Source organism: Microtus ochrogaster, linkage group LG2, assembly GCF_000317375.1.
Source record: "Microtus ochrogaster isolate Prairie Vole_2 linkage group LG2, MicOch1.0, whole genome shotgun sequence".
Lineage (NCBI taxonomy): Eukaryota > Metazoa > Chordata > Mammalia > Rodentia > Cricetidae > Microtus > Microtus ochrogaster.
In genome coordinates this window covers 21948828-21973606 of record NC_022028.1, presented here as the reverse complement: position 1 = coordinate 21973606, position 24779 = coordinate 21948828, and the positions used below count along the sequence as shown (strand labels likewise).

At 47.3% G+C, this 24779-nt stretch overlaps 1 protein-coding gene across 2 annotated transcripts in view; it reads left to right on the top strand.

The window, feature by feature from the left end:
- Window positions 1-17447, top strand: part of Tmem131 (transmembrane protein 131) — a 161189-nt gene extending 143742 nt beyond the window's left edge. Inside the window, exons 32-41 of one of the 2 annotated variants that reach the window (XM_026785501.1) lie at window positions 4296-4474; window positions 7169-7296; window positions 10030-10154; window positions 10322-10471; window positions 13106-13268; window positions 14100-14221; window positions 14330-14426; window positions 14626-14723; window positions 15276-15433; window positions 16433-17447. In XM_026785501.1, the coding sequence (XP_026641302.1) occupies window positions 4296-4474; window positions 7169-7296; window positions 10030-10154; window positions 10322-10471; window positions 13106-13268; window positions 14100-14221; window positions 14330-14426; window positions 14626-14723; window positions 15276-15433; window positions 16433-16717 (1505 nt within the window). In that variant the 3' untranslated portion in view covers window positions 16718-17447. Of the gene's footprint in view, window positions 1-4295; window positions 4475-7168; window positions 7297-10029; window positions 10155-10321; window positions 10472-13105; window positions 13269-14099; window positions 14222-14329; window positions 14427-14625; window positions 14724-15272; window positions 15434-16432 lie in introns of both variants that reach the window. The other variant, XM_005359932.2, reaches the window with a different exon arrangement.
- The last annotated feature ends 7332 nt before the right edge of the window (window positions 17448-24779 follow it).

The following is a 24779-nucleotide window of genomic DNA, read 5'->3' as shown; positions in this document are numbered from 1 at the left end:
AGATTTTCTGTGCCACAGGGCAAACAAACACCAATTGTCATGAAAGATAGAGCTGTACTCTCCACTTGCTTCTCCAAATCAGAGACCTGTTGGGTGGCATATCCTGTTGCCCCTTCGACTGCCTACAATAGCTGTGTCACGGCCATTGTCAAAATGATTTTGTAAATGGGGCTAAAACCAAAACCATCTACCTTTTAACTCAAAAATAGGATTTCTGGCCATCCGTGGTGACACATCTGCAGTCCCTCCAGTACTGGTGAGGCAGAGGTGGAAAGGTTGTCACAGGCTTGAGGCCAGCAGGGCTACACACGGACAACTCTTCTGTAAATAGGAAAGGGGGTGCAAAAGAAGCAAATGAGATAATGTGTGAAACCAAAGAAGCTGGACAGGGACAGGGACAGCAGAGAGTGACAGCAGGGAAAACATCATGGATGTGCCAGAGAATGTGGGATTAGTGGGTTAGGGAAAGAGCTTTTGCCTGGAGGAACCTTACAATCAGGAAACGTGTGCACAAGGCCAGTTTTGGGGTAATGAGACAAATGCCCAAGCACGGTCTAACAGTGAGGCCTGAGTGTGAGGTTTCAGAGTAAACATTGTGGGCATGAACAGGTTCCGGGGTGCAGCCTTGGGTGCAAGGTGCTGAAGTATAATAGAAATAAAGTGTATTGACAGTGGCAAGGCCTCAGACTAGAGTAATCCAGACCCATGGAGTCTGGGAATTGAGAACTTTGGAAAGAAAGGTGACGTGTAGACTGTGTGATTCCAGGCTTTCATCAGTCCAGCTGAAGTAGTGCCACCAAAACTCTTCAGTCATGGGACATTTCATTTTAAGCAAGTTAGGGGACAACAGGTTTTTTTTGGAGGTGGGGCAGGGTAGGAGGCCGCTAGATTTCACAGTTCCGTAAGGTAGGAGACTGAAGGAGAAAAGATTCCCGTGAGTGTGGCATGTGGCTCCTCGTGGTGACTGGGTACGTGCATGGGTTGCAGCAGGACCAGGCCAGGTGTCCTAGTTGCTTTTCTGTTTTTAAAACAAAACACCATGACCATGCGTGCTTATGAAAGAAAGTATTTGTTTGGGGGCTTCATGATTTTCAAGGCAGGTAGCATGGCACTGGAGCAGGGGTGCTCACGTCTTGAAGCAACAGCTACAAAGCCAAGTGAGATTAATGTGGATTTGTGAAAAGCCTACCCCTAATCATTCCAAACAGTTCTACCAGGTGGGGGCCAAGCATTCAAATATATGAGCCTATGGGAACGTTCTTACTTAAACCACCACATCCCATTCCCTGTCCCCATAGGTTTGAAACCGTATCACGGTGTAAAATGCATTTAATCAAACTTCAAAAGTCTCTGTTATAGTTGGTTGTTTTTTACTCTTTTGGGAACCTACCACCCAGCTCCCAAATAAATCACACGAAGTCTTATTCTTTCTTATGAATGCTGGGCCTTAGCTTGGCTTGTTTCTAGCCAGCTTTTTTTTAAATTGATATTTATTGAGCTCTACGTTTTTCTCTGCTCCCCTCCCTGCCTCTCTCCTCCCCACTTCAAGGTCCCCATGCTCCCAATTTACTCAGAAGATCTTGTCTTTTTCTGCTTTCTATTTCCCATGTAGATTAGATCTATGTAAGTCTCTCTTAGTTTCTGCATTGTTGTCTAAGTTCTCAGGGATTGTGGTTTGTAGGCTGGCTTTCTTTGCTTATGTTTAAAAAACACCTATGAGTGAGTATATGTGATAATTGTCTTTCTGTGTCTGGGTTACCTCACTCAAAATAATGTTTTCTAGCTCCATCCATTTTCCTGCAAAATTCAAGATGTCATTATTTTTTTCTGCTGTGTAGTACTCCATTGTGTAAATGTACCACATTCTTCTTATCCATTCTTGGATCAAGGGGCATTTAGGTTGTTTCCAGTTTCTGGCTATGACAAACAAAACTGCTATGAACATAGTTGAGCACATGTCCTTGTGGCACAATTGAGCATCCTTTGGTTATATACCCAAAAGTGGTATTACTGGGTCTTGAGGAAGGTTGTTTCCTAATTTACTGAGAAATCGCCACACTGACATCCAAAGGGGTTGTACCAGCTTGCAGTCCCACCAGCAACGCAGAAGTGTTCCCTTTACCCCACATCCTCTCCAGCATAAGTTGTCATCAGTGTTTTTGATCTTGGCCATTCTTACAGGTGTAAGATGGAATCTCAGAGTTTTGATTTGCATTTCTCTGATGACTAAGGATGTTGAACATTTCCTTAAGTGTCTCTCAGCCATTTTAGATTCCTCTGTTGAGAGTTCTCTGTTTAGGTCTGTACTCCATTTTTTTATTGGATTATGTGTTCTTTTGGTGTCCAATTTCTTAAGTTCTTTGTATATTTTGGAGATCAGATTTCTGTGTGATGTGGGGTTAGTGAAGATCTTTTCCCATTCTGTAGGCTCTCGTTTTGTCTTGTTGACCATGTCCTTTGCTTTACAGAAGCTTTTCAGTTTTAGGAGGTCCCATTTATTAATTGTTTCTCTCAGTGTCTGTGCTACTGGGGTTCTATTTAGGAAGTGGTTCCCTGTGCCAATGCATTTAAGTGTACTTCCCACTTTCTCTTCTATAAGGTTCAGTGTGGCTGGCTTTATGTTGAGGTCTTTGAATCATTTTAGCCAGCTTTTCTTAACTTAATTATCCCATTTATCTTTTGCCTCTGGGCTTTTACCTTTCTCTATTTCTTTTCTTTCCTTCTTCCTCCATGTCTGGCTGTGTGGCTGGATGGCATCCTCCTCATCTCCTTTTCTCACTCTTCAATCTCTCTTCCCAGATCTCTCCTATTTATTCTCTCAGTCTGGCAACCCCACCTTTCTCCTGCCTTGCTATTGGTTGTTTAGCTCTTTATTAGACCAATCAGGTATTTTAGACAGACAAAGTAAAACAGCTTCACAGAATTAAATTACAACACATCTTTGCATCATTAAGCAAAAATATTCCACAGGATAAACAAATGCAACACATCTTAAAGTTATATTCTACAATACCCCCTACTCTTTCAGTTTCAACACAATTCAAAAATCCAAAGTCATCTTACAGGGATCAAAGCAGTCTCTTCACTGTGACCCCCATAAAATAAAAAAGCAAGTCAGGCAAATCACATACTTCTAACATATAATGGCATATAATATACATTACCATTCCAAAAGGGAGGAAAGGGAGCATAGTGAGGAAATACTGGACCAAAGCAAGACTGAAAACCAGCTGGGCAAGCTCTGTAGCTCCACTCGATGTCAAAGGGCTTCCATGGCTCTGCCCTTCCAGCTTTGCTGAGGACAGCTCACTTCTCTCTTGTTTGCTTCAACTCGCTGTGTGCAGCTCTCTCTGGCAGGCATCCTCCCACTGTCATCACAGCATCTTGGGGTCTCCAACGCTGTCCAGGCCTTTTTACTCCTGTATCCTCCACAACGCTAAAGCCAGAAGAACCACCTGGTTGATGAGGATGCCTGTTTGGGACCTGCCCCCTTCTTGAATTACATTTTCATGAACTTTGACTTGTTGATTTGGGGGACCAGAAAAGGTCTGAAGGACCTTTTCCTAAATCCCTGAGGATATCACTTCCTTTATTTTATTTTCCATCAGGCCTTCAAACTTACCTTTTTGAACATAGAACTTAGCTCCAACATTACATTTACTGGTGCTCTCTTTTTTTTCCTCAAGTTACACATTTTGGGGTTGAGGGGCATGGGTATTTTGTTTTGTCTTGCCCTGTTTGCTCGCTTTCATTGTAGATCTGTATAGGAGTAGTCACTAGTAACCATGAGAAAGAGTCAATATTGGGCTGTCTGGAATCTCTACCAGCAAAATTAGTCCCAGACTCTCCAGTTCAGCCTCAAGCAGATTCTTAAGGCAAGGGCAAAAAGCAACCACTTTCTGTGACAAAGGGTTTTAGCACCTCCAGGTGATGCACAGAGAGATTCATCGTATAGTTTCACCCCTGACATTTCTGTCACCCCACACATTCCAGAAGTGCCTGTAATTTTTTTCAAAGCTCTTGTCACTTTCTGGCAGGTATTTTCAGACCAGTTTGCTAGATCGGCCGAGTCTCTGCATATTCCCCAAACTGTACCTGTAAGAGGAGTGTAGTCCAGTGCGTATCGACTGCCACTCAAACTCCTCACAAAGCCAACCCCAATTTGGATAACTAAGTCAAGAAGGGAAAAAGTGGAGAAAGAAGAATCTAGCTTCTCTCCCAAACAAAACTTTACAAGTTTGGCTTTGAAGCTGTTTGGATCAAGCTTTGTTTTCACTCTGACTTTCCATCCCCAGGGAAAGGAAAATCTCTTCAACAACGCAAGGCTAAGCCTCCAAAGAAGCAAGAAGAGAAGGAGAAGAGGACAAAGGGAAAGTCCCAGGAGGACGAGCTAAAGGACACCCTGGCTGATGATGACAGCTCCTCCACTACCACAGAGACCTCCAACCCCGACACAGAACCACTCCTCAGGGAGGTATGTGGGTGCTCTGTGGAGACCTCAGGCCACCGAGCTCATACAAACTAATGTCTCATGTACCCTGTCACTCCTACTAAACTTGTGTCCTCGGTGTTTTCAGACATGCCTACACCCTTCTCCCTGCAGAAACCACTCTAGCTCTGGGATCTGATGAAGAGCCTTCCAAAATATTACTTAGAAACTCAGACACTGCTGAAAAGTTAGAGCAGCCAGGATCGTAATCACACTATTGCGTGAGATCTGTCCCCAGCTTTACCATCACAGAGGGAAATACCTGAACCCATTTAGTGTAGTATTTCTGGAAACAGGGTTTCAGTAACAGCTCACCACCCAGGTAGGGGCAGCAGTGACTCCCAGAGGGAGTAGGGCCCAGATACCATTAGTGGTCACCTGGGACCAGAGCCCATTCCAGGACACATCAGCACATGGAGAGCATGTCCCATCCTTTGAGTCCGCAGCTGATGGGTGATTTAACATTCAAAATAATACTGCTGAACAACTATCATGTCACAGCCGTTCACAGTCGAGCAGTGTGAGTTGTAAAGGCTGTGCAGAAAGACAGGCTCTGACTGTACTGTGGCATTTTCCATTTTCAGTGAGTGTATTCAGATTTAAGATGGTCTGTGCAGTACTTAATACTTAGGGACCAGAATCTGGCTTCTGGTTTCCATCTGTTGGCCCATCTGTGTCCACTGGGTGATTTAATGTTTTACATCAGGCACACAAGTAACATCTCACATAGGTCCTCCTGTCCCCTCTGCATTTCCTTGCAGTTGCCCTCGTGCTCTGTCTACTTTCATATGATTTGTAATTTGTACTGGGCCATTGAACTTGGTTCCTGTGTTAGCAAATAATCAGAGAAACTGGGTACCTGCCACTAGCCTTGAGTGGAGTCCCAGCAGTGTCAGTATTTGGAGAGCATTTTCACCCCAGGACTTTGCCTGCCTGCCTACCTTCCAGCCTTTTGCCCCATCACCCTCAATGTCTCTTCTCTGGCTAACTCAGCCACCATCATTCTCTCTATACCATTAGCATCATTCCCACCTCGCTTGTTCATGCCTTCTGTTCCCACATCCTCTATATCATTTGCTTCCTCACTGACAAGACTCTGAGCTCACCCTTCCAAGTCCCATGTCTGGCTAGTCTTCCCTTAGATGGACTTTATTCCTGCTGCCCAGCACTCTGTATTCCCTAATGACTGGTCTCAGTGTGTGGGTTGTCCATATCATGGCATCCCTGTTCTACCCATTCTTTGACCAAATGTATTGAACACCTAAGTGCCAGGCACTTGGGTAGCAATGCTGGACAGAAGGCCTTGCTCTTTTCTTAACGAGCTCTTGGGCTGGAGAGCGGTGTCTCCGCTCTTAAAGGATGGCACACAACCTTCAAGAGAGCTCTTGCTCTATGCCCTACAACCAACCACAGATTCAGAAAGTACTTGAATGATTCTAAATAATCCCTGAAGGCATAGGATAGGTAGAAGGGGGACCAGATTAATTTACTGTCAACAGCTAAGTAAACTGACTTGCTAAGTTTAGGCTGCATGTTAACCATATTGAGGCTGGACTGATGGTGGGTTATGCTTCTCCCATGCTTGACCCCCACACCCATGGCTGACCACTTTGCCCATGGGCCCAGGCACCCTGGGTCAGTGATGAACCAGGCTGTTTTTGTACACTGCCCACAATGTGTATAGCTCCCCAGGCAGCATCAGCAGTCTTTGAGTGGATTCACAGCCTGGTCAGGAGACAGCTCCTCTAGGCTCATATGTGGATATGTTAACATATCACATTACTTCAGAAATGCTCATTGCATGTTTTCCAGTCTGGCTGAGGGCCAGAAGCAGCAATGGCCAGTTTTGTAGCATGGGCTTTACAATACAGCTTTAGATTGCCTGCCCAGGAAAGGCTTCTCAGTCAAGCTGGGCATAACAAATCCTCCATGCTCTGCTATGACCTGGGGACATTTTCACAGCTCTGGCAACACTGTTGCCATGTGTGTCTCCCTCTAGATTTGATGGCCCCACTGCCTGGCACTAAGGTGATAAGCCAGTAAATGTGAGCTGAATAGGTGAATGGATATCCATGCTCCACCTCCTGGTGGAGAGGGTGGAGAGCTGTACATACACCACAGCACTGTGGCCAGCTGCAGTGGACCACTAGGTGTGAGCATGCAAGGTGCCTCCCTGACGCTCTCCTGGTCTGAGCTTTGGCTTTGTAACATTGTCTCTACTTATAAGAAAAATCCAGCAAAGACTAAGTTTTACTCCCTACTAATTGGTGCTACCACTGCCCACCTCTTGTTAGGACATGCATATAAAACTAAATGACCTTTATAATTCAGAGTCATCAGAATACAATTACATTAGGTTAAAAACAGCTGGCAAATTGACAGCTGTAACAGATTTCAAGAAAGGAGTTTAGGGGGACAGGCGTAGTGGTATACAGCTTTAATCCCAGCACTTAGGAAGCCCAGATGAACATTGAACTCAAGGCCAAGCCTGATCTACATAGGAAGTTCCAGGCCAGCAAGGAGCTACACAGTGAGGCTCTCTCTGAAAAAGAGGGGATTGTTATTTCTACATATTTGACATATAATAGCTGTTTCCTTAGATTTTGTGTCTTCGTCTCAAAAAACATTTTCAGTCATTTTATTAATCTTTCTGAGCAACTACATTTGCATCTTTTACAGGATACAGAAAAGCAAAAGGGAAAACAAGCCATGGCAGAAAAACACGAAAGCGAAATGTCTCAAGTGAAGCAAAAAAGCAAAAAGCTTTTAAATGTTAAGAAAGAAATCCCAACAGATGTGAAAGGCAGGTGAGTGCCATTTCCTAAGTGGTTTGGGCCGCAAAAGCCAAGGGCTGTGTTCTGCTCCTCTTGGGTTCTGATGTGCTGGTTAAGGATCTCCACCTGCTTCTGGTGCCAGATGTGTAGAGGGCAGGGTTAGCAATCTGTTGTGAGAGTTTGGGTTAATTTATTCCCAGACTGAGACCCTAGTGGCTCTCAGTGCAGAGGGAACGAACAGTGTTCAGCTACAGCAGGAGTCTACAACTTTTCTCAAGAGCAGCTTGGAGCCTGCTACGTCAGTAACTCAGGGATGCAGTTGGGATCTAGAATTCTGTGCTGTAGACCTTGGAAGAGCTTACTCTTATCTAAAACATGTTCAGGGAGGTGTCAGCTGTAGGGATGAGACACTCGACCAAGGAAGAATTCCAGTACCCACAGGGCAGACCTTTTAGGGAGGCTTTCTCTAGACTGTTCACCAAGAAAATGGATGTGAGCTGCTGGGTTGTTGACTAAGATTTACTCCTATTTTCATTGAACAGGGATAGTGTCTTTCTGATAAACTAATTTCAGTGTTAGCACCGTGGGAGCTGACGGAGAAGTGATGTGGGAAGGAGGGAAGGGCAAAGACTTGTCTTGCCACTGTTAGCCTGAGCCTTATTCATGAGGGAGGCTTCGGATATTACCCTAGAGCTGCTGTTGTCAAGATGGCTGCCCCTATCCCGATGCCTGAGCCACATGACTGCTGTTGTCTGGATTTTTTCCCCACTAAATGAGTAGGCTGTTATCAGGTCCAATCTTGAAAACTGTTTAGATCTGAACCACCTTTCTCGTTCGCCCTTGTAGATGGAATCACTTCAAGTCAGTTGGCTGTTGTCCATTTTACTTAAAAGGCTTGATTTTTTTTCTGGAAACCATCTGGCTTAATTTAGGAATTTTGAATTAGCAAAAAATAAAATAGTTTGGCACCCTTTTCTCTTAAAAGCCTATTAATTTTACAGTGTCAGAGTTAAGTTTGTAAAACAGACACCCCCACAGTTCTAGATGACTTACCCAAATATAACCTACCCAGCCTCCACCAGGGGCTGGGTGCCTGTGTCTTCAGAGTCTTCTGCCATTTTTAGAATGTGGAATTTTAAAATAAGTATGCCAGCCAGGAGTGGAAGAAGGTCAGAAAGAAGCTTATGTAGCACTGTGGTATTTGTAGTCTTGCCCGTAAATGGTGGTTTTGATGTTTTGTTTTATTTTGTTTTTGTTTCAGTTTGTTATACTACTTAAAATTTTATTTATCTGGGCTAACAGAGACCATCTGGTTGGTTTGGTTATCTGTTTAATTTCAGAAATACTTAACGGAGCCTGGCCTGGTGCCACGTGTCTTTAATCTCAGCACTTGGGCGGCAGAGGCAGGCAGTTTTTGTGCGTTGAAAAACAGCTAGGGCAACATAGTGAGACCATGCCTCCAAAAAAAGGAAAGAAAAAAAAAGAAAATTTTGTCAAGTATGCAAAAACAGACATCCTTTGAACTCAGTCCCTTTATAAATATAGCAAAACACATTCCTTCAAAACGTGTGTGCTCTCTGTGAAGTCATGCTTTGCCAGGTAGTAGGGGAGTCGTAAGTATTTGGGGAGTTGGAACTATTTGAACCTTTGAACTATATATGAATCCGCACAGTGGTTAATTTTTTTCCTAGAAATTGGCAGCATCCTAGAAATGAGAAATGGGGGTGAGAATGGACTCAAGATGAAGGGATATAAAGAATGTGAAGGCCAGAGCAGGGCGGAGGTCACACACACACGAGGGTTGGACAGGAAGCATACTCAAGTAAACGAGAGAGGCCCAGCCCCAGAAATACCCGTGCAAAGCTGAGTGTGCTTGTGATCTGTTACTTCTAGCTAGTCAAAGGGTGAAGAGCCTCAAAACTCAGGGGCTAGCCTGAGCTGCACAGCAGCTTCACAGCCAACTTGAGTGACTCAATAGGTCTCTGTCTCAAAGAAAATGCTGAGGCTGTAGCTCAGTGGTAGCGAGAGTAACTAACATGCACACAAAGCCCTAGATTTAGTGCCCAGCCCTGGAAGAGAAGAAAATAAAATGTGCACAGGCTTTGCATATTTGTGCCCAAAAGCCAAGCTGTCGGTTTTTCTGCCATTAACAGCCAGCACTGGTGATTCCGCCCCAGGAGCCACTGCCTAGGTATGGCCAGATTCCCAAGTCCAAAGCCTGACCTTGGTGGGTGTCATAGAAACAGCTTTGTAAAGAACATCTTTGTCACCCACAGGTGGTACTGCTCCTGCTACCTTATTTGAGTTGCTGGCTAGTTCTGCAGTGACTGGAAGTTGGCTCCTGCTCTTGTCAGATTTCTGTTGGAAAATACATTTAGGAGCCTCATTGTAGCACATGTCCTGGAAATGCTCACCCAAAGCACAGCTGCCCTTGCTGACTCCATGCAGCAAGTTCATGCACACATTTCCTAAAGCAGGCATTCAGACCCTTCATCTGTCTCCAAATATGCACCTCAGCACACTGCCTGCACTCAAGACTGCAGAGGTTAGACCCTCGAGTACACGGGTGTGCACACACACACACCAGCAGTTCCAGAACATTTATAGCTGAGAGTCCCAGGTGCAGAACTGGGCAGGCGATGCCTCAGGAAAGCCTCTTAATAAGGCCTGTAGTTGAACTGTGGTGTGATTATGCTCTTACTGACGCACATCCTTGCTACAAACAACAGGATAAATTGATGTCTGCCATCCTCATTTGTCTTTCAGTTCCTTCGAGCTACCATATACTCCCTCACTGGAAAATAAACAGCGTAGAAATCTCCCAACCAAGATTCCTCTTCCAACTACACTAACAAGTGGAACCAAATCACGAAATCCACAGAAAACAAAAGGTATTGTCATGTCGATCACAGAGATGTTTTCATAACTGCCTAGTGGCTAGTAGCCCATCTGTAGCTGCTAGTCATATAAAAAGCCAAGGCCAGGTTGAAGATTATTGAAGCAGACTCAGGAAAGAAAAACCTTCCCCCATTAACTTTCCTTTCTGAATTCCGTGCAGGTACAAGTAAGTTAGTGGATAACAGGCCAGTTGCCCTCTCCAAATTCCTCCCCAGCAGTCAAGAACTAGGAAACACCAGTAGCTCAGAGGGTGAAAAAGACTCTCCTCCTCCAGAGTGGGATGCTGTGCCAGTTCACAAGCCCAGCAGCTGTAAGTATGGGTTTAGAAGTCGCTGTGTTCCGTGTGCTCCAGATGCTGCAGGCTGGGAAGTTGTTTCTTAGAAGAGACGTTGTAGGTGGCCCACTGTAGCCAACAAGAGCTCAGAGTGCATCTGTCTGGCCAGTCACTCCCAGCTTCCCAACACAGGCTGTCTAGAGGTCTCTCACTCTCCCCCTAACCTTGACTCAGATTTGGTGAGCTCGCTTTACTAAAGTAGGGTGGAAGTCTTTGCCCTTCCAGCCTGACATGGAGACTAAAGAACCAAAAACAGGAGATCCTAAGAGAGTAGTTCTCAACCTGTGTGTTGCAACCTCTTGAGGGTTGAACAACCCTTTCGCGGGGGTAGCATATTAGATAATTTACATTATGATTCATAATATTAGCAAAATTAGTTATGAAGTAGCAGCTAACATGATTTTATGGTTGGGGGTCACTACAACATGAGAAACTGTATTAATGGCCCCAGCACTAAGGAGGTTGAAAACCACTGTCCTAAGAGCTGGGCTGGGTGGGGGAAGATACTCACCAAGCAGGCCACTTTTACCAGACAAAATGCTCCATGGAGTCTGCTGCCACAAGATAGTGAGATGTCCTCACAAGTCTGGTCATTCAGGGGCCTGGAAATGGTGGTGCATCCCTGTTTGGAGAATGACTGCATCCTTAGGGCCCCGGAGCCCTTAGCTGGGCCTTTGGCCTTGACTTACATCAAGGAAGCAGGATTGTGGTCTCCAGGTTCAATTTCAGAGGACTGTTCTGAGGCTAGTAGATGAAGCTCTTTGACTTATCTGAACAACTCCATGGAACCAAGCACCAGAGAAGTGGGATTCCCCTTCTAGACACCGACCCTAGCCAGCAGCATCCACGGTGGGAGGGCAGTAGGCTCGAGCTCCAGAGACTTCAGGTGTGTGCCCCAGGAGGGAAGCAACAGGAGAAGGGCTCTGCAGCTTCTGCCAAGATTTTCTCAGCCAGAGCTCCTTGGCCGACTGAGGGAAACCTGATACCAAGGCCCGTGTCTGTGCCACCCTTTGTGCTTTTCTAGTTAGAGAAAACTTTGGCCTGCTGCCAGGCCCTATAGCCTCTTCTCCCCACCAGCCTCACTGCATAGCTCTACCAAGGAAGGCTGCGCTGCCTCTGAAAAGAGTGTCCGGTTCATGCTGTCATGGTCCCTTTCTGGCACGTCCACTGCCTTTGTTCCCATTCTCCTCCCTTTGATCTTAGATTGCACTAAGTCTGAGTCGGGACAAAGTTACGGCAGGAACTGTATGCCGTGTATCCACTTGGCAGCCCTTAGCTGGAACTTTGTTTTGATCAGGGTTTCTATTGCTGTGAGAACCACCATGACCATAAGCAACTTGGGAGGAAAGGGTTTATTTTGTTACACTTGCATGTAGTCTGCTGCACAAAGGCAGTCCCGGCGGGAACCTGGAGGTGGGGCAGAGGCTTTAGAGAGGAGCACTGCCTGTTTCCTCACTCAGTCTGATTCTTATGGCACCAGGACCCCCTCAGGGAGTAGGGGCGGTTCTCTACCTGCATGAAATGATGTGAGGTTTGGACTCGTCTTTTCTCCAGCTTCAGGCCCTGTTCCAGAAGCCTTGTTCTGGCCTCTCAGTTTCTTTCCATCTGTATTCGTCAAGTCCACCTTCAGTGCTTCTCCCTCCCCTCCTCTGTCCACACACACAGCTTCCCCTGGACAGCGCTCAGGAGAAAGAAGCCATCAGAGGGCGCTAGACAGCTTGTCTGCACTGTCACAAAATACCCGAGAAGAAACCTGGGTTCACAGTGGCAGTCAGCCCACTGCCAGCTGACTGTCGCTTTTAGGTCTGTAGCAAAGCTGCTCAGCTCTTGGCGGCTTGGGAGCAGAGAGAAGAAGAGGGTACAGGGGAAATGTGCCCTTCAAGGTCACACCCCAATTTCCACTGACACCCCTCACACTGAGCACTGCTGTGGACCAAGCCTCCAACACAGGAACCTTTGGACAGATTTCCTACCCAAGCCAAACCAGAGCGTGGCCTACTCCCAGTACTGATTTTTCACCAGGGGAAGGTCAGAGAAGGTGCCACACAGAAGTAAACAGAGAAGGGTCTGTGCATTTGTACGGAAGTCCCTTCAACAGCAATGTGTGGGATAAGCATACTGGACTCTGAACAACTCAGGCAAGAAGTTTACACACATATATACATACACATACACACACACACACCATTTGCGATAACAGCAGAGCAGCTACAGAGAGGTCAGCCACCTCTGTGGTCAAGAGTGAGGGCGGGCAGGCAGGCAAGCAAGTGCTTGCATTCCTTGAAAGCCCAAGGGCACAGAGATTCGAATTTCTTCTTTCTCTTTGGAACCTTTAGATGGAATGCAGAGTCTTAACTTGAGCTGGGTGATAGTGGCATACATCTCTAATCCCAGCACTCAGAAGGCATAGACAGATGGATCTCTGTGAGTTCAAGACCAGCCTGGTCTACAGCATTCAAGGACAGGCTCCAAAGTTAGAAAAAACAAAAAGTTAATTTTTTTCTTTATAGAAGCAGTTGAATTTCATATTTTTAGAATATCAAAAACAACTGATTTTTGAGGAGTCCAGATTAAAATGCCACATTAATGGGACCTTTTGTTCATTTCCAGCTACTGACAGTCTTTATAAACTGTCTCTGCAAACCCTCAATGCAGACATTTTCTTAAAACAACGCCAGACCTCACCAACACCGGCCTCACCATCTCCGCCCACCGCTCCCTGCCCTTTCACATCCCGTGGCAGCTACAGCAGCATTGTCAACAGCTCCAGCAGGTAGGCCTGCTGCTCACACCTGACATCACCTGGTTGTCATTGACACACTTGTCCAACACACACTTGGTTTGTTGCAGCTGACAGACCGCATTTTTCGATCCTAAGGTTTTTTTTTTCCTGGGGTCAGGTTTTCCTGTTTCAGGCACCTGACCCCAGCAGTGATCTTACCTGTCGATATACAAGTCTATTAAGTGTTCTAGAATCGTGTTCTCATCCAAGAGCCAGGCAAGCATTCCAGCAACTGAATGCTTTAACCTAAAGGACAACAGTGAATTGAAGACCTCAGAGTACGTGGCTTGGTAGCCAGAAGGGTCTGTCACTGTTGTATAAGGTGCAGTGTAAGCGACATGTGCTCAGAGGCCAACACTGTCTCTGTACCATACAGCCTCACTTCCTGCTGCTTCCAGAGCTGAGGCAGTGACCGATGGAGCAGTGGGGCCTTACTTGCCTGGGACCCTCACTGTTTGTAATCATGTCCAGGGGAAGGAGGCTGAGAATGGACCCGTCCTGTCTGTCAGCGCCAACAGTTAGCTGATGTTCTGACAGGTTTCTTTGCTAGGTGGCCTCCTTCAGATTTTTTAAAATGTGATCTCCACCTTTTCCACGTCCCTAAATTGTGATACCCGCCTTGGTCTCTTTCCTAGCTTTCTCAGAAACCCCTAATTATCTGTGTGATTAAGCTGTGTTGCCCACGGCTTAGCTGTGCTCTGAGCCATCCTGGGCTATCATCCCGGGTCTGAAGCAGCACCCCACCCCAGGTGTCTGCTGCTCCTGCTCCCCCTTGCTGGAGGCCCCCCAGTGAGGGAGCACTCTCTTTCCTTCTTGCTCAAGTGACACAAAAGCAAAGCAGCCCAGTGGGAGCAAAAGCAAGTTGACAAAGGCTGCCTCTCTCCCGGGCAAGAATGGCAACCCCACCTTTGCTGCAGTCACGGCAGGCTATGACAAGAGCCCAGGTGAGTGACCTCTCCATGGCCTGTGACACCTGAACAGTGGGTGTGATGGGTGTGATGGGTGGGCTTTGTCCAGCTTTGTCTTGCACTGATGCAGAGTCCTTGTTGCAGGAGGGAATGGCTTTTCTAAAATGTCTTCAAACAAATCAGATTTTTCCAGCAGCCTTGGCATTTCTCACATTCCTGTTGACAGCGATGGCTCAGACAGGTATATGGCCCACTCTTCCTCCGTAGAGAAGTTGAGATTCCCTGGGTTAGGTGGGCATTTTTCCTACATATGCAGCATCCACTTTGTAGGGCTCCCTTTGTCTTTACTTCCATATCTGAATCTCTCCTTGGGAAGCTGGGAGATGGGCCCATTTCACTAACCATCATCCATTTTGTGTATTTTCCCTCATACCATTCAGCTCGGGTTTGTGGAGTCCTGTCAGCAATCCAAGCAGCCCCGACTTCACCCCCCTCAATTCGTTCTCGGCCTTTGGAAATTCTTTTAACCTAACAGGTGGTAAGTATTTAACCCTAGGAAGCCTATAGACAGGAAGTGTCTGTCTGACATGGTAGATACTTTGTAGAGAAGTGGCAGCCATCGAGGCAGGGAATATCTTTTCCACTTGCATCAGCTGCTGCTAAGTTTATGTGCAGCTCTCGGGTGTTGGTTGGACTTTGCTGTGGTAGAGGGCTTCTGGGAACCCAGCATGCAACACAGCAGCCATGTGGAAGGGTCCTCCCTGTACCCCTGCTCTGTGCATAGCAGGACACGGTGCCACAGTCAAGCTGTGCCCAGCACAGGCCTAAGAGCTTCTAAGAGAGCCGCCTATGTCTTCCAGGCACAGTGTGAGTTTGCATTAGCCACAAGGTCGGTGTTGGACAGTTGCATTTGGTGTCATCTAGTCATGAGTTATATGTTCAGATCGTGTGCCCTGTGCCTGAGATGCTGGGAACATCCTAGAACATCACAAAATGTGGTGGGAGCTGACGAGTGTGGGCGGCACTGAGTGCGCCGCATCTCATCCCAGTGGTTGCAGTGGACTTGACCCACTCTCTCGTATCTCAGCAGTTTTCAGCAAACTCGGGCTGCCGAGATCTTGCAGTCAGTCATCCCAGAGAAGTTGGAATGAATTCAACAGCAGCCCCTCCTACCTTTGGGACTCTCCAGCAACAGACCCCAGCCCTTCCTGGCCAGCCAGTTCCAGCTCACCAACCCACACAGCCACTGTGAGTACTCACGCTCCATCCCTCCTCTTCTTTCCCAGTGTTGCCCTCATCTGGACTGTGCTGTAGCCTCAAACAGCAAAGAGCACCATGCATAGGAAAGGCCACATTTCGGGTTCCACTGTTGTCTCGTGTTCTGTCCCATGGCCACTGTGTCCATCACACACATTAATTGGGACACTATGAGAAACTGAACAGCGCAGTCAGGTCCTGGCTTTCCTCCTGGTGAACTAGAGCCCAGGTGTGACTCCGCCATCCAAGGCTCAAGCGGCATGGCCCCACCCTGCCATGGCAAGCTGGGGAGTTGCGTGTACTTTGTCTCTGTGAAACACTTCTCTTTCAGTGTCTCTGTACATTTGCTTCTAAGCTAAATTTTCTGTAGACATTATGCTCCAAAACGGTTCTCTCACCAAGAAAATAATGAGTTCATCCTTCACAAAACAATGGCACCAATAAATAAATAAATAAATAAATGAATAAATGAATAAATAAATACAATCTAGCTGCAACTTTGCCTCAGAAAACCCTAAACCACACACGAGTGGTAGATGGAAAATGCATGAGCTTTATAGGTTTGCCTGCTAAGGAGCCCAAAACCTGCCTCCCAGGTAATAATTCTGGCATTGTTTTCTACAGCACCTTAATCATTCTCTGCACACAGCAGGTAGTCATCAGTCTGTCCTGAAGCTTTGCAAGCCTCTTTCTCACACTATGTGTTTAGCTTTGCCCCTTGGTCAAAGTCAGGACCCACATAGATGCCTGTGCCCCAAGGACACCTATGCATAAAAAGCAGGCTGACCGTGCTGGGTCCACCTGCTGGGCTTCACCAGCCTTCATGAAATGTCACACCTGCTCACATCCCGCTGTGGCTAATATATGGAATATGCTTTAAAATAAATAAAAACGAGAAGTCTGGGCCACTCCATTCATGTATGATCCTGACCTCTCCCTGCTGCTGGGCCCACCTCATGCTCACCGTTGGGTGTCTCTGTTTTGTCGCAGTCCATCCTTGGCAATGCCAGTGGCCTGTGGTCCACCACTCCGTTTAGCAGCTCAATCTGGTCCAGCAACCTCAGCAGTGCCCTTCCGTTCACCACTCCAGCAAACACGCTGTCCAGCATCGGCCTCATGGGCACGGAAAACTCCACCACTGCCCACGCTCCTTCCGCCTCTGCTCCAGCTGACGACTTGGGACAGACCTACAACCCCTGGCGGATATGGAGCCCCACAATCGGAAGAAGAAGCTCTGACCCTTGGTCTAATTCGCACTTCCCTCATGAAAATTAAAATTAAGCAAAAAACAAAAGCGGGGGCCCCTCATCTAGATCATGATATGCCAGTTTCCAAGACACCATCGAAGGCCCTCACTGCTGTCGCCTCCCTCCCCTCCCTCCCCTTTGCAGGGCAGGCTTGTTCCACTCGCTCCTTTCAGACCTTTCTTGCAATTATGATATTCTGAGATTTGCTGTTGTGCTTGTAGACAAAAGTCTGGACTCAGCCACAATCTACAGCCTGTCCATCCGAAATCTTGACTCGCCCAGTTCCCCACCTGTCTCTTCCCTGCTTTCTTTATCTGTAAGAACACAAATTTGGCATTACAGTTAAGGGAGTAATTTGAGTTGATTGACAAGTCCTGGCATGTGACAATTTTACTAAATTACCAAGTTTGGTTTTTAATAATTTCACAATATTATGCGCCAAGATCTAATTTTAAAAATGTATGAGGACTTTGTGCTGAAAATACAGAGTATTTTTTTAAGGTAAGGCTATCTTGGTGTAAAAGCAGATTACGAAACGTAAGCCAGCGAAAGAGCAGTGGCTGAATGTAGATCATCCAGTGGAGACCGCACGCATTCTGTGCTGTTTGTACTTGAGGTGTGTACCATTTGTACACCTGAATTTATTTTAAAGAGGGACTGAAATGCACATAGCCAAGTCTTGACATTACAAGATTGTGTATTTCTTAAATACAACTTTGTGTTGTACTTTGAAATAAATGATGCTTTTTTCAAAAGCCTCGAATTGTTTTGTTCGGTTTTCTTAATATGCAGTATGCATTTCACACCACGGAGGGTCATGGTGTCGTAGCATGGCACTTTGGAGTTCACAGGTTAAAGTGGTATCTGGTTTCTTAGAGCTACAGGCAGCTGTGGTGCTAAAAAATTTTCCTGGTGACCATGGAAGATCCCTAATAGAAAATTACCCAAAAGCCTGTTTAGATCCATCCAGGGAGAGGCTTTTCCTCCACCTCTAGCCAAAACAGAACAGCCTACGAACAAAGTGGCCAAGACTCTTGACCATTCCTGTGTGAGCCGCATCTGAAGCCTTGGGTTTCCCCATTGTGCACTCAGCCTCTAAGAGGCCGTGAGTTCCCAGCCGAGTGGTCAGTAATCAGATCCACTCCAGTTGCCCTTCTCCAAAGGGCCTCCAGCCAGCTGGGAGGCGCTGTTGCCTGACCCAGGAGTTTGCTGCAGGCGGCTAGAGGGAACAAGGAAGGAAGCAGGGGCTGGGCACATAAAGCACTGCGGCCGAGTTCAGGTCACCAGGACTTCCACAAGCCATGTAAGGCAGGTGTGGTAGCCGCCTGGAATCCCTGTCCTGAACCCCCAGGACCAACCGCATTAGCTCCAGGTTCACTGAGAAACTTGCCTTAGCAAATCAAGTGGACTATGAAGATGCCTGGCAAACCTCATACACATGCACACACATGTACTGTACATTCACACACATACCACACATACACAGGTGCATTCCACAAGAGAAGCAGGTATAAAGGAGAAGTTGGTCACAGAAAGGGCCTGAGACCACCTACAGGAATGCCCAGTGTTGGGCTTCTGTACTTGGGGGCAGTTGACTGAGGGTAAGGGAGAGAGGCAATTACAAGAAGTCATTTTCCCACCAAGATAGAAAACCTTCAGCATTGTAACCTGGCTGGGTGGAAGACAGCACCATGTCAGAATGCCAGCACATGCCGTCTGCAAACAGGCCCCAGGACCAACTGTAGAAGAGATTAATCCCAGCACTTGGGAGGCAGAGACAGGATCTCTGAGTTTGAGGCCGGCCTGGTCTACAAGAGCCAGTTCCAGGACAGGCTCCAAAGCTACAGAGAAACCCTGTCTCGAAAAACCAAAAAAAGAGAGAGAAAGAAGAGAAGAGATTTGCAGTGTCTAGAAGGCACGAAAGGAAAGATTTGTACACACCTACCTAAGACATTTTTCTTTTTTAACAAATCATTGAGCCTTTTCCAATGTTAAATCTCTCTCCAGAAAGAACCTATAGTCTACACGAGCAACAAATGGCAGTGCACCACAGCCTATCAATCTGATGTAGCTTCTGATCTCCCTGGAGGCCCTTCCTGCTCCAGTGTGCTTTTCTTGTCTATATTTCTGGGATTTCACAAACAGCTTTAGCTAGGTAACAGCTGCTGAGCAAATGTTCTGAGGCCATTTACACGGTGAATCAAGCAGCCTTCCATGGGCAATTCTGTGCAACTGAGCCATCCTATATAATGTGGTTTGGAATCTAGCCTTCCCTGCTTTTCATGAAAGTTCACCAGAACCAGAAAGACCTCTGTGAGTTGCCACTTAGGGACGGCGGACTTCCTGTACGGCTAGAGCTGGCTGGGCTCCTGTACAGCTAGAGCTGGCCAGCAGAGAGCTGGTGCCTGGCCTTGTAGTTAGCAGGTTGTCAGCAGGGTATCTTGTGCACTTGCAAAATGAGGGTGAATTTGAAGCGTACAATCTTTACACCAAGGAAAGGTCAAAGGTCTCCCTTCACACAGGCTGGAGGGCTGGAAGGATGGCTCAGCAGGAAGAATGCTCACTGATTTCAACCACATGTAACTTCAGCTCTATAAATCCAACAACCTCTTGGCATCTGCAGCCATACACACATGCACATACGGACATATAAACAGTAAATCTTAAAAAAAAAAAAAGCTCTACTTTATTTGGGGTACAGTGGGGATCCTAACTTGCTACTCTTAAGAATCCCTAAGGTTGCCAAATTATTCCTTTTTAAGGTCGCTTTTCACCCCATAAAATGATCTCTGGCCAACTTGAGGAATATCATACACTTGTAAGAAGGAAAAGCCAGGGAGCTCCAGTCGTTGCCCGTGTTTCTCTTGGTATTTCCAGCAGTAGGTATCTGAACAAGGCAGGTACGCAGATGTGCTCAACACCCTCCTCTGAGGTGGAAGAACAGCCTAGTAAGAGGTGAAATACCCCGCCATTTGCCATCCAGTTCCACAGCCAGGGGAGGAAGGTGTCTCCTGTGACAGGGGCTCCCGGCATGGCTGCAGGCATTTCCTCTCTTGCAGATCTGTGCAGTGGCTGCTTTGGAAAAGGGCCTCTCCTCATGTCACCTTTCAGTGGCCCCAAAGATGCTGTACCCCAGAACCATCTGAAGAAAGGCACTACCCAGACTCTGGGCATCAGAAACCTGCATAGTCACACAGGTCCCACCGGGACCCTGCAGTGGGTAGCTGCCACTGAAACCCACCGTGGAGCAGCAAAGCACCTGCAAACCATGCCTGAGAGTGTCCTACACTGAAGTGGGGGAGAGGGGGTGGTGACATTGGAGGACACGGCCCTCAAAACCAGAAAGTCATCCTGAGACCACAGCACGCTCTGTGATCCCAGGCAGCACGGCGCCCCCAAACTCTAGCCACGACCCCCATTCCCAGCCCTAGCACCTGTTACTGGCAACGTAGGGTGAACACGCTGCTGCCCTGCCACAGGGACGCCCTGAGTGGCTTTGAACAGCACCATATAGAGGCCCATACGGAGTGCCAAGGGCAACTTGGCCTGGCTCTCAGGGGGCCTGCTCCAGGTGCCCACCACAGCAGATAGAACTGGGAGAAAAGCCATGTCCACCCTCACCTAAAGGGCATGTGGTACAAGTCGGTATAAGAAGAGAGCTTTCCTCAGCTCTGGTGGAGGTCCCACACCTAGCAGAAACTGCCACTGCGCAAGAGAGAGAAGGGCCATGGTCACCGCTGCGTCTAGCCATGCAGCTCCCCCGACACAGACATGCAGAAACAGACGTACACATGCTAATGCATATATTCACACAGAGACACACGCACACACTGACACAGACACACACTGTTGTTGTTGTTTTTTTTCTTTCATTAAATCCAGTAGCTGCCCCTTTAAACAGCTGCTGTCCTGCAGTTGGCCAGAGCCAGAAGGGAATTCTGTTCCCTCAGGCACCGGCTCCATCACTACAGCGAAAGGGAACTTCATCTAGATCTCTATCCCACTTCAGAACTCAGGATTCAAAGGCTGAGGTGAAATTCTGCTCGCTCAGAGAGGCTGGATAGCAAGTAGCTAACCTTCTCTGCTTAAATAGCTCTCCAAAAGCAGGGCTTCCTTCTGCTCGACCCCACTTAAGAACCCTAGCTACACATGGTCTCTCCCTACCAACACTTCCTGTCAGGTAGTTGCTGACTCAAGCTCCTGACCCCAGGTTCATTTTATTTAAACAAATGTAACACATCTTTGCATCATTAAATACGCCACAGCATAAACACATGTAACACATCTGCTTATGTAAATATTATTTACACACATGTAAATAATGTTCCACGACACACACACATTCACCCAATAGACATCACGCAGACACGCTGATACACCTGCTCCAGCAGTCCTGGTCAAGACTGACTGTGACAGTCACAGAGGGGGTGCTGGCATTCCCCTTATTCCCTCCGATGTGCGGTCTCTGGATCCATAGCACCACTGCCTCAGAGGCTGAGAGTGCAGCTCCTCAGGAGTAGCGGAGCTGACATCAGAGGAAACCCCCATCCCAAATGAGGCAGCACTCCTAACGTAGGGGTGACCACAGTAGGAACACCCCACCCCCACGGCATAAGCAAATGTCACACATCTTCAAATAATACTCTATATAATAACAACACCACGTTTCTCCACCACACGGGACTGCACCCCTGGTTTCCCCGCTCTCCCGTGGAATGCAAAGACGACTAGTCCCCCAGTTCCACCACAGCGCCCACTATATCCAAAATCACCAACCGCAACCGAAAAGCTATACTGCGGTGTCCAGCCAGGATTAAAACCACACTGCGCAAGCCAGTTATTTCAAGAGACATCTGCAGGAGGAAGGTACCTCATGAAAGCGGAAGAGATGCCTGGCTCAAGGGACAAGCCAGTCAAGATCAGGACTCCAGCGAAACCGAAGTAGATGGAATGCCTGGTAACTAACCTGAGGGATTACAAAACGGCTAGGTTAGGGCCAAGAAAATATAGATGAACGGTCGGTCGCAAGAAATGAGGAAGCTCCTGCAGGGCTGTGTGGGGCAGAGATGGCTCAGGGTCTTGGAGGCTCCCTGACTTTGTTGCTGTGATAAACAGCCTGGAGGGAAGGCTTTATTTGGCTCACACCTCCAGGTCACAGACTGCATTTGTCAGGGCTCCCTAGAACAGAATCAAGGATACAAACAAGGAGATCATCCATACATACCGAGATCTATATGTGAAAATGTATCCTTCTTCACCAAGTGAGCTTTAAAATGGTGAGAATGGCAAATGACACCTGAGCCACCGAGGACCCAGTCCTTGGTCCTTGCAGCTGGGAGGCTGGGAGCCTCCACAATCCAAGTTAACTCAGAATCATTATCTCTCACTGGGGGAGGAGGGAGCGCACAACAACCCATAGTCGCTCAATAGATGGAGTGATTCAATAGTCCCAACCTGGCACCAGGATCCCAGGATGTTCCTGGAGGGGCTGCTTCTTAGCCCACGATGGTCACTTGGAAACACTGGTTGTCCATCACTGCAGTGACCAGCAGCAACAACAGATCCACTCAGTGACCAGAAGGGAGACCATGAGGAGAAAGGCGAAATAGTTTCTTCTGCAATACCCTTTCCACATGAAGATGCCACCTACAATCGGGATGCGTCGTCCCTTGTCAATCAGGACAGTTCGATGAGGCTCCCTACTCAGGTGGGTCTAATCTGTGGCAAGTGGACATTAAAACCAACCACGACAGTCTGTCATTTAGGGACGTCAGGGCAGGAACTGGAGCAGAGACCAGGGAGGAGCACGGCTTGTTGGCTCGCTCCTTGTGGCTGGCTCGGTTTGCTTTCTCATACTGCCCAGGCCCACCTGCCCAGGACTGGCACCACCCACAGTGGGCTGGATGAATCATTAATCAAGAAAATACACCTCTCCCCCCCCCCCAGGAGGCTTGCCTACAGACCATCTGCTTGAAGCATTTTCTCAATGAAGGCTTCCTCTTGCCATGTGACTTTAGTTGGTATCAATTTGACAAGAAGTAACCAGCACAGAGGTTAGCTGACCTTTGGCCGGGACGTCTTCAAAGGCTTCCAGGTTTCATCCAGGCAAACGTCCCAATCTTGTACCTCCACGGTCACCAACAGGAAGGGGAGCATGACAATACGAAAATAGCCATTTTACGAAGCCCTGAAGCCTAACCCTTTCGGAAATGCTTTCCAAAGGAATCCTGCATGGGAAGGAGATGTTGAAACCCGACAGCCCCGTTCAAACTGATGCAGAACATCAAGACAGCTGCATGGAGTGGTCGGAAAGTCATGCTGTTGGTGACATCCTAGATACAGCTCTAAAGTTGACAAAGTAGCCAGTGTGTGGCCCTGTACAAAGGCAAAGCCAAGAATATAAATTTTTATTATTTTTTTAAATTTATTTATTATGTATATAGTGTTCTGTCTGCATATATACCTGCAGGCCAGAAGAGGGCACCAGATCTCATTACAGATGGCTGTGAGCCACAATGTGGTTGCTGGGAATTGAACTCAGGACCTCTGGAAGAGCAGCCTGGGCTCTTAACCGCTGAGCCATCTCTCCAGCCCCAAAATATAAATTTTTAAAAGAGTGTGGGGTGTGTGTGTGTATACAAAGGCAAAGCCAAGAGCATAGTTTTTAAAAGAATGTACGTGTGTGTGTGTGTGTGTGTGTGTGTGTGTGTGTGTTTATGTGTACACGCATGAGCTTGTGCCAGAGGTGTCCAATCACCTGGAGCTGGAATTACAGACAGTTATGTGTCACACAAGATGAGTGTTGAACTGGATCCTCTGGAAGAACAGTAAGTGCCACTGAGCCACCTGTCCAGCCCCCCAAAAGCATAAATTTTGATGATGAAAAGACAATAGCAATGAATTTTTATGTCCCGGAAAAACAAACCAAACAGGGATCTCAGAAATGAAGAGCTCAGCCAATGAAATGAAAACAGGCGTGGCAGCGCAGGCCTGATGAATCCCAGCAATCAGAAGGCAGAGGCAGGGGGATCTCTGTGGATCCCTAACCCACTAAAGATGCACAGTGAGACCCTGTCTCAAAAAAAGGCAGGGACGGGAGCTGGAAAGATGGCTCAGTAGTTAAGAGCACTTTCTGCTCTTGCCGAGGACCTGGGTTCAGATCCCAGCACTCATGGTGAGTTCCAGGACAGCTAGGCTGTTACAGAGAGACCCTGTCTCCGAAACTATCCCCCAAAAAAATCATTTCTGGTTTTGATTTGATAAGACCCATCTTCGTGGTACTATAAAAGCAATTTTTTAAAATAATGGGGAAGAAAATATTCTAATACTTGAAACTTAAGAAATACGCATGTAAACTTCTGAGGGGACAAGGTACCAGGAGAAATTTTTAAAGCAGTTTTTAAATTTCAGCTTCATTGTTGTGTGTGAGCACAGAAGTGCATGTGGTCTTGTCTGTTTTCAAAAGTCCTCCATCAGCTCCAACAGAAATTCTGTGTACAGGACTTCCTGCTGCCTGCAAGATATAGCACTCTCGGAACGAGACTCCTAGGACACAGAGAGAACTGAAGGAAACAAGCTCCACTGGGAGCAGAAGCCAGGAGCAAATCCAGCCCTGGGAGCCAACCCAGTCCTGGGACACTGGCAAACCAGGATTGAGCCAACAACCTGACTCAAAGTCTGTGACCTCCACCGGAACCGGAGTGGGACAGAATCAGTTACCTAAGACTCAGAGAACAAGTTCCACCCGTCCCCAGACACGGGCAGATCACAATTGAACCAGCAACCAGATCCAGAGTCAGCGATCGCCACCAGAACAGGTCTAACTCCAAGCCAGGGACTTCTGCAGGAGGAGATCCAGACCAAGATTTACAGAAACAGATCAAAGCCAGCAGCCTAGGCCAAAGTAGGCTTGAGACAGTAAACTCCAAGGAAGCAGACCAAAGCACAGGAGCACTGAGCTACCTCCAGGAACAGGAGTAACCAACAGGGTAACTAGAACTGTGACACTGACTGTACCACGAGGAAAACCATCTTAGCTTTGGATTCACTAGCACCTAGAAGATTATTCAACAGAATCTCAGACAACCCCA